At 43.6% G+C, this 10,321-nt stretch overlaps 1 protein-coding gene across 4 annotated transcripts in view; it reads right to left on the reverse strand.

Annotated features, from left to right (window-relative positions):
• The window catches only part of LIN9 (lin-9 DREAM MuvB core complex component), a 58,423-nt gene that overhangs the window by 34,610 nt on the left and 13,492 nt on the right, over positions 1 to 10,321 (reverse strand). For 2 of the 4 annotated variants that reach the window (XR_004645009.1, XM_034764704.1), the window contains exons 2-3: positions 5,911 to 5,943; positions 2,345 to 2,439 (exon numbers count right to left, since the gene is read on the reverse strand). Coding sequence is in view for 3 of the 4 variants with exons in the window: in XM_034764704.1 (XP_034620595.1) it covers positions 2,345 to 2,439; positions 5,911 to 5,943 (128 nt within the window). In the remaining variant the exon portion in view is untranslated. Of the gene's footprint in view, positions 1 to 2,344; positions 2,440 to 5,587; positions 5,697 to 5,910; positions 5,944 to 10,321 lie in introns of all 4 variants that reach the window. The other 2 variants (XM_034764705.1, XM_034764706.1) reach the window with 2 other exon arrangements.

Consider the following 10,321-nt stretch of genomic DNA (forward strand, 5'->3'; position numbering starts at 1 on the left):
TCTGAAGGCAGAGTCACCGCCAGCAGCAGCACAGAAGTAAAGATGGCACAGTCCGGTATTGCCACCCTTATTTTGTGCTTCTGCCTGCAGAGCTGGGTCCTCAGTCAGCAGCTGCCATTCTCTGGCCACCCAGCTCTGAAGGCAGCAGTGCAGAAGTAAGGGTGGCATGGTATGGTACTGCCACCCTTACTTTTGTACTGCTGCTGGCAGGGTGCTGTCTTCAGAGCTGGGCACCTAGCCAACAGCCGCCACTCTCCGGCCGCCCAGCTCTGAAGGCAGTTCAGAAGTAAGGGTGGCAATACTGTGACCCCCCCCCCTAAAATAATCTTGTGACCCCCCCCCCTGCAACTCCCTTTTGGGTCAGGACCCCCAGTTTGAGAAATGCTGGTCTCCCCTATGAAATCTGTATAGTATAGGGTACAAGCACACAAAAAGCCCAGATTTCACAGGGGGAGACTGGATTTCACGGTCTGACATGCGTTTTTCATGACCGTGAATTTGGTAGGGCCCTAACTATCACCAAGATGTCCCAGTGCTTGGATGAGATTAGCTAATGGATGAAGGACAGCTGGTTGATGGTGAACCTGACCAAGACAGAAGTTATGCTGATGGACAGAGGAAAGCATTTAAGAGTTTGCAGTCATAATGCAGTTTCCTTTGGTTGATGGCACACACCCACCATTGGTTAATTCAGTTAATAGTTTAGGAGTCATCTTTGATTCCTCACTGCTGTTAAGCTCTTGCGTAACAGCATTTGTGAGTAATGCTTTCTACCATCTTTGGTCGGCAAGGAAACTCCATCTCATCCTGGAGGAAGACAACCTGACCTCAATTATTATGGATACCTTCATCACCTCTCAACTGAACTATGTTGTTGGCATGAACCCTTCAGTACTTCGGAAACTGTAACTAGTACAGAATGCTGCAGCACATCTCCTCTGCAACACAGGTTACTGTGAGCACATCAAACCTGTTCTCTGCTTTCTACATTGACCTTCCATAGAATACTGAGTCAAGTTCAAGGTCTCAGTCCTTTTCTTCTTAGGTGTTCAAGGACATGGATCCAGGATATCTAAAAGTTCACCTGAAGCCCCAGGATGACAATCAGGGTCAACAACTTTGCTCATCTGGTACAATGGTACTTTCCACAATAAGTACAAAGTTCATCTGTGCAGGAGACAGCTTCTTCAGGGACCAGCCTGAGACTGTGGATTGAACTTCCCCTGGAACTAAGGACTATCACAAACCTCATCACTTTCCATTCCAAGAATAAGGTGCATTTTTTGACCTACTATGATGGGGAGAGTGGTATAAGTATCTACATAGAATTGAACAGAATTCCTCTTAACAATACATCACTTCCCTCAAGATAAATGAGCAGTTCACTCAACAAACAAACAATTTAGTCAGCTAGTTTCTTGTGGTAGTTGTGAAAGAAGTGGTCTTCAGGAGAGAGTTCAGAGAGAAGAGGCTGTTCTGTGTATATGGGAGAGGGTGCCATGGAAAAAGCACAGACACAAACGGTAAAGCGGACAAACAGGGAATCAAGATTGATAACACTGGCAGAATGAACTTTGCCAACTCAGAGGGGCTAGGAGACAATGCTGTACACAACAAAATAAGTAGGTTATGTAGGAAGTTGATGGTGATCACAAGAAGCTTCAACTTGATGAAATGGAGAAGATTTAAAGAGTGCAAGATGTGGTCAGATCAAAAGAAAAGGGAGATCACCTTATAGGCTGCAAAACAGTTCATAAAAGCAGTTTTGCTTTTTTGTTTTAAATAGCAGTTCTTTTTTAACTTAACTTCTCCCAATATTCCCCTCCCCCCACGAATGATGTTGCAGAAAACTCTACTTCTATGCATTCATTTTTATTAGAACATCCCCCATAGAATGGCACAATAATGTAAGTGCATTATAGGATTTTCCCACCTTTTCCTAAAGCACCAATAACCCTCCACTGCCAGTGGCAGAATATTAGACTAGGCAGATCAGATGGTCTGATCAGGAGTGTCAATTCTTATGCTCTTTATAGTACAGACACAATAAACACATTCCATATAAACACTTGTAAAAAAGTAGCAAATCATTAAAAATGGTTCATTAAAACTTGAAACTGGTTACCAATTTAATTTTCATATTTATTTATAAAACATGCTTTCATTTCACATTAGAGTTGTGTACATTGCTTTACTCAAAGGATATTCACAAATTATGAAATAAATACATTTTAAAGCAGATCACTTGATCTGTGAATATGAATGATTTTATGCCGTTACTACATGAACCCTAAACTTAATTGACTTTTTTTTAATCACAAGCATATAAAGATTTACTTCTTACCATTTCTACAGCAGAACCCGCGTTCTTGCTTTTCCAAATAGGTGTTTTCTGTAGAGAACTGTACTTTTCATTCCATGTGCTGGATAAACTTCCCTCTGTCATGAACAGTGACATATTATTAATGCATTTTTTAATCTAACTATTGTCGAAATGGCAGCAGTATACTCTCAAACACTACTTTAATGTTTTTTTTCCCCTTCACTGTTTGTAATGCCTTCCTAAATGGCAATGCAAATGGGTTTAAAATTCCATCATCTTCAGCCAATTATGGTGAATGCCTCCACTAACCAGGCTATAAGAGACATTCAGACCATTTCTTCCCACCACGTTTGTCTCTCATGAAGTCCATCTAGCTTCAACTCCCTTGTGACACCCATCTGGATAGCTATGTTGCAGCTACCACAGAACCACGTTGGAATACACCTCTACCCCGATATAACGCGACCCAATATAATACAAATTCGGATATAACGCAGTAAAGCAGCGCTCCGGGGAGGAGGGGGCGGGGCTGCGCAATCCGGCAGATCAAAGCAAGTTCAATACAACGCGGTTTCACCTATAACGCGGTAAGATTTTTTGGCTCCCGAGGACAGCATTATATCGAGGAAGGGGTGTATAAAGCCAGTTTATACAGATAAGTCTTTTGTTCAAAAGACCTTTTAAAAATAGGTCTTACCAAGCTCTGAAAATTTTGACTCAACAAGGGCACTGGTAACAGGAAGGAGAATGAGCCAGGCCCTCTGTCTCCCCACACAAATTGTTGATCATGCAGCACTAGTAAAGGAGGAGTAGGATTCTGATTCATGCTTCTATCTTCTACCACACTCCTTTGGGGGCCAAAAAATAATCTTCCAAATGTTGGAAATTCTACCTATCCGACACTAGAAAACTGAGATCCAGGAGTGATACTCCTGCACAGATGGTATCTTTAGTCACATACAAAGGAGAGGCATCTTTCTGTATATTTCCACTATTACCTTGTTTATGCTCATCAATTAGGACAGCATAATAGCTCTTGGAATATAGTTTGTTAACTTTTGAAGCACCATTTAATATACTGTGGGCCTTATATAATGAATGGTGAGGGCATTGTTTTATTACTTACATTTCTATAGGAGAGAAAGATGCATTTATTTTTAAAGAAATAACAAAGGCTGGTAAATCACTGATCCCGGGAGGGTGGGGTGGGGTGGGGTGGGCTGTTATCCCCCAGCACACGCCGGCCCCTGGGTCAGCTAAGCTGGGGCAGGAAGAGCCAGGCACAGCACCCCTGGGGCAGGATTGAGGTTTCCTGCTCTGTTGTGTGAGGGCAGAGTATTGACAAAGGGTCAGATCCTCAGCTGGTGTGAATCAGCCTCCCGCGGTGTTTGCTGTGTTGCCTTACACCCAGTGGGATCTGGCCCTATATGCCCCTCCGTAGGGCTGGCTATGTGGGATTCAGCTAGCCCAATGACGGGGCTGGGCAGGAACCGAGAGAAAGCCAGCGGATCTGGGGGATTAGCTGCCATGGCAGGGCTCCTTCCATGGGAGCTGGCAGCTTCCCTTGGCAGCAGAGGGGTTAATGAGCTGCCGGTCAGGTGCTGTGCCATGGGGGTCTGTGGTGGCTCAACGTGGGGCACAGGTGTGCCTGAGGCCGGGCGGGTCCGTGTCCCGTTCGAAGGGCCCGTTAGCGAGAGGCTGCTGGGGCACTGGGCTCGGCAGCCGGATTACAGCCCCCCTCGCCGGTGAACTTTCCCAGGCTGCACGCTGAGTGCTCGCTAATTAGCTCCAGCAGCAGGAGTGGAGCTGAGATGGCACTTGGCTGGTGGGGGCGAGGAGACAGCATGGCCGAGGGGGAGCACCAGCCCCTGCCACGTGCAGTGTGCTGGGCCTGGCTTTGAACCAGGGCCCTGCAGTGGCTGCCTTTGCCCGGGGCTGTGCTCTCTGCTCCTCCCCTCTGGGGGCTGTGGTGCCAGGGAAACACTGCTCATCAATGCCCCGCCCTGGGCTGGTGCCTGCCCTGCCGGGGTCTGGAGCAGGTGTGTGCAGTGCCGGGGGGTGAAAATCACATCAGACTCTGAAAACCATGAGAGTGGCTGAAAACTGCCAGCTTGGAAATGTTAACACACAGCTCGTCCCTCTGGAGCTGTGAGCTCGCCTGGCTCCAACTTCACGTCCCAGCCCCCAGGGCTAAAACATATTAAAGTTTGAAATGGAAGCCAGGGTTCTCCAGGATCTCCTGACTCCAGATGGATGGATCTAGACTGTTCTCAGTAGTGGCAGATGACAGAACAAGGTGCAATGGTCTCAAGTTGCAGTAGGGGAGTTTAGGTTGGATATTAGGAAAAAAACTTTTTCACTAGGAGGTGGTGAAGCACTGGAATGGGTTACCTGGGGAGGTGGTGGAATCTCCTTCCTTAGAGGTTTTTAATGTCAGGCTTGACAAAGCCCTGGCTGGGATGATTTAGTTGGAGATTGGCCCTGCTTTGAGCAGGGGGTTGGACTAGATCTCCTGAGGTCCCTTCCAACCCTGATGTTCTATGATTCAGAATTCAGAGAACATTTCCCATCTAAATTATAATAATTTTAAGACAGATAAATATTTGGCCTGTAACTAATTGACATTTTCCCTTTAAAGTTAAGCTCTTCCAGAAGATATTTGACTATAGAATTTATTTCTTCCACAGACGGTATTCCAGCAAACATCTGGAATCCATTTTGAACATGTCAGTGTGAAATTAGTATGCTTAGGCATTCCATTTGCCATAAAATAGCTTTTAAATCTATGCTGGGAATAAAATGGTATTAGCAAAATTGTTTTTAAACAGTTTAGAACTTTTTAGGCTATAAACACAATTTGCCTAGCATGACTGCTTACAAAAAGTGCTCTAGAAAATGATTTTTGAATGGACGTGTGCTGCACAATAAAACTGAGTGATCTAAATTGCCTGCACCAAAATTTAGACCATTTAAAACTGGTTCAGTAAACAGGTTTTCTCCCCAGTGTAAATGGGGACTTTATAATACATAACATTTCTGGCACTAGGAAGAGTGGAAGGATGCTAAATGTTGATGCAATATGCATGAATAGAATTTTTCTCCAGTGTTAAAATAATATATGCAATAGCTCTGTTGCGTTGGTCCACTAGTTATTGGTAGAAGACAGTGAGATTATGAATTTCCTTTACAATATAAATTCCATCATAAGTAAAGGTCCCACTGATAATAATCCTTCTATCTCACCCCCAAGAAAGGAAAAATTACCTCAAATGTCATGTCAGACCTGATGCCTAGGCAGTACTTAAAGTGGAAGCACCTATTTCAGAAATGGCACTCCAAAGGGTCTCATTCTCAAAAGCAGCATCCAAAGAAGCTGCAATATAAGTAGAGTTTGACTAGTGAGTACCAAACTACTCAGTCTACAGATATCTAAAATAAAACAATCAGCATATATTTTATAAAAACCTATCTTCATCGTTTTCCTTTGGAGAGGCTTTCTGAAACCAAAAACTCCAGTTATGACTTGAAGTCAATTTACATCTCTCAGTTATACCACACCTAAAGAATACATTGTATTTATTTCTTACCTTTCAAGCTCACAAGTGCTTTTGCTGAAGAACCTGCAATTTATTTAAAAAAAAAAAAAAAGTCCATATACATCATATTTTTCAAAGTTGGTTCACAACTGGTGCAATAGCTACATATCAATTATATATTTTTCTTCAGAAGCAGGGAACTATTCTGAAATTAACCCCTTAACTACTGAGTGGGTGAATCCAGTATGCTCTTCACACCACTATGTGCAGTATTGTGTGAGGTATGGCCCAGTAAGCATTGAAGACATATTTACATTTTAATTATTCCCTTCAGTTTTACATCCACAACGCTCCTTGAACCGAGAGCTATATAAATGAATGTAGCCAACTCTAGACAAACTTTACTTCTGAAACACACATTTCCATGTGGATGCACATATTTGATACTGTTTTATTTAGGGCATGTAAACATTATTAGACTCACCATTTTGTGGTAGAATTAGTCTATCCAGGTTCCACGATGAAATTAAAAAAAAAAAAAAAAGGAGGGGGGGGATTTCTTTTGCTTTTTCAATCTTGGGGTACAAGTGGGGGATGATGGGATGGAAAGTTGTCTCTGTGGTGCAATGCTCCCCTCCCAGAGATCCAACAGATTCACAGATTTCAAGGCCCAGAAGGGACTTGATGAGCACTTCTACAAATCAGGTCACGCATCTCAAGTTAGGAACTCAAAAAAAAAAAAAAAAAGGAACACTCAATTTGCCTTCAACTGTAAAAATTTGTTTTAAGGGACTTGCCCAAAATCACATAGGAATTCTGTGGCAGAGGCAGGGATAGAATTAAATTCTTCAGGGTGGCTTCAACTGCCTTAACCACAAACTATCCTTTCTTAAATCCCATGGCTCATTAGCTACACACCTTCCAACTTCTTCAACAATTTTTGTTGTTGTTGTTGAAATAAATGGAGATATCCTATCTCCTAGAACTGGAAGGGACCCTGAAAAGGTCATGGAGTCCAGCCCCCTGCCTTCACTAGCAGGACCAAGTACTGACTTTGACCCAGATCCTGAAATGGCCCCCTCAAGGATTGAACTCACAACCCTGGGTTTAGCAGGCCAATGCTCAAACCACCAAGCTATCCCTTCACCCTGAGGCAGGGGTTCTAAAGAAAACACAGTCTCATTCACTACACAAAACCCTGAAACACTCTTCATCCCATAAACTGAAAGAAGATGGGGTTGATGGAAAAAAAAAATAGCATGATGTGTTCTTGTAATTAAAGATGGTATCTGCAACACTGGCAAGCCAAGTGTCAGCTCAGGTCTGAACCCCAACCAATTCACTTGAGTGTTAGTATAGATCACAGGGTTAAATGTATAAGTGTGTATTCAGATGTTTAAACTTCATGAAAACTAGTGGAATGTTACTTGTATTGTGTTCACTTATCTTGTTATAATGGAATGGCAAACTTTTACATTGGTGTATACCCCTGTAACTAAGGGTATGTCTACACTATGAAATTAGGTCGATTTTATAGAAGTTGATTTTTTAGAAATCGATTTTATACAGTTGATTGTGTGTGTCCACACTAAGCGCATTAAGTCGGCGGAGAACGTCCACATTACTGAGGCTAGCGTCAACTTTCAGAGTGTTGCACTGTGGGTAGCTATCCCACAGTTCCTGCAGTCTCCGCCGCCCACTGGAATTCTGGGTTGAGCTCCCAATGCCTGACAGGGCAAAAACATTGTCGCAGGTGGTTTTGGGTACATGTCGTCGGGCCCCCCTCCCTCCGTGAAAGCAACGGCAAATAATCATTTCTCGCCTTTTTTCCTGGCTTACCCATACAGATGACATACCACAGAAAGCATGGAGCCCACTCAGCTCACCGTCACCATACGTCTACTGGGTGCTGCTGGCAGATGTGGTACTGCATTGCTACACAGCAGCAGCTCCTTGCCTTTGTGGCAGCAGACAGTGCAGTACGACTGCTAGCCGTCATCGTCGTCTCCTGGGTGCTCCTGGCAGACCTCGGTGAGGTCGGTCAGGGGCACTGGACATAAATGGGAGTGACTCCAGGTCATTCTCTTCTTTAAGTTTCGTCACACCTACCCCAGCCTACCCCTTGCTCCCATGGCTTATGAAGCTTGGACAGTAGTAAGGAGCAGTTCAACTATAGGCTGAGCAAGTGCAGAATGGTGGTAGAATGGTGGACATTTAAAAGCTCGCTGGCGCTGTTTGCTGACTAGGCTGTTTGCGATTAGAAGAGCACAGCAAGACGCGCTTGCATTTGAAAACCAGTTTCATGACTGGCCAGGCTTCAGTGTGACAGTTGTGTGTGTTTCTCCTTGATGCAAACCCGCCCCATTTGTTGATTTTAATTCCCTGTAAGCTGGAACCATGCCTCTGCCCCCTAATAAAAACTTTTCACTCTTCTTCATTTGAATATGGGTGTTCTCTTCCATGGTGCCAGAATACCATCAGGGGGAGCATGGCCAGCACAGGAGAGTCTCTCCCTACTCTCAATTCTGGTACATGGTGCCACAGTGGCCTACAGCTGCCAGGAGCAGCAACTGTAGAAGTCCTGCTCAGCCCCAGGATGGAGCATGCTCAGTATAACTGGCACAAAGAATGGTGAAGCAGCAGTCTCCAAACATTATACTATACCGTGTAAGCATTTTGCTCTCAGACTCAGATGCCTATACTGATCACGTGCGATTTTCAGAGGCAAATAATTCTGCCAAATTTGGGTAGATTTTCATGAGGAAAGAAAAGTCATTTCTCATTCACCAGTGTCATCTCCTTTCCAAATTTCTAGTCACTGCTCCAAAATTTGGATGTACTAGAGTTTCTCAGTGAAACGGTAATAAGTATTTTTTAAAAAAAATACTGGCAAAATAACATTTTCACCTAACCTTGTTCTTGGAAATGGCTGAACCGTTTTTGCTGAAACTTTCTCTCTAAAAATGAGCTTGAACCAACATTGGTATTGGAAATTTTATCCAAATGGTTAAAGTCTAGCAAAGTTATAAGTAACTGAAGACAGGTTTTTATAACGAAAACTGTTAGGCAACCTTAACTACAGGCAGCACTGCCAGCTCTGCCTATTATAGGAAGGTGAACTAAAAGCTCAGAGAAATGTAATGGTTGAAAAGCTGTCACAATACTAGACCATTACTTTTCATTGTAGATTCTTCTCACCCTCCCACCTTGAACATAGACACATTCTGCATGTTGCATCTCCTATCTAAGAGCAATCTATAATAGCAAAGAGGTGTGAATCTCCATACTTTTTCAGTTCTTCATTTTGAAGTATATTCATAGTTTCATTCATATAAGTTACAGAGATGGATTCCAACAGGAAATGGGCAGCTCCAATGGAGGATTCCCCCATACCCCTTCAAGGTGGGCAAGAAGAGGAAGAGAAAACAGGATTCATTTGTGGTCCCACAGGGGATTATTTAAAACAAAAACGACCAACCAACCCACCCTTGTCCAAACTGGCCCTCCGTTAAATTAAAGAGCAACAAGAGTGGAAGGTCCAAGACATTAGCTATCATACTGCAGCAGTCACGGAGAAAGGGTAGACAGGGCACTCCCATTTATCCTCTCATGTTATTAGAGAGCAAGGTAACAAACATTCAAAAAACTGAAAGAACAAATTTAAACCAGGTGAAATATTTGAATTAAAAAACCATCAAGATGCATAATTCACCTCTGGAACTCACTAACACAAGAAATCACTGAGGCCAAGAGCTTGCAAGATTTCAAAAGGGATGATGAGAAGATACATCATATATAATATTTTTTCAGTAGTGGATATGAATGCTCATACTTCAGGCCCTAAGCCAATCAGGTGGCTTGATTTAAATTACTTTAAATCATGATTTAAATCAGCAAGCAAGAAACTTTGAGCCAATTCAAAATCATCAATTTTAATATTGTTTTGCATTTGTACTTTTTAGTTATTTTCCTAAAGATTTAGGTTTTTCTTCTAAATATAGCTGCTTCCTTTTTTTTTTGGTTATCCAAGTGGTTACAATATATCTACACATTTAAGTAATTATATATCTTAACATTTATTCAGAGTTTTAATTTACATGTTTTTATTATGTACTTATTTACTAAGTCGTCAGGGGTCGGCAACCTCTGGCACGTGGCTCTCCAGGGTAAGCACCCTGGCAGGCTGGGACAGTTCATTTACCTGCTGACGTGGCAGGTTCGGCTGATCGCGGCCCCCACTGGCCCCGGTTCGCCGTCCCAGGCCAATACGGGCGGCGGGAAGCGGCGCGGGCGAGGGATGTGCTGGCCGCGGCTTCCCGCCGCTCCATTGGCCTGGGACGGCGAACCGGGGCCAGTGGGGGCCGCGATCAGCCGAACCTGCCACGTCAGCAGGTAAATAAACTGGCCCAGCCTGCCAGGGTGCTTACCCTGGAGAGCCACGTGCCAGAGGTTGCCGACCCCT

Source organism: Trachemys scripta, chromosome 3, assembly GCF_013100865.1.
Source record: "Trachemys scripta elegans isolate TJP31775 chromosome 3, CAS_Tse_1.0, whole genome shotgun sequence".
Classification (NCBI taxonomy): Eukaryota; Metazoa; Chordata; order Testudines; family Emydidae; genus Trachemys; species Trachemys scripta.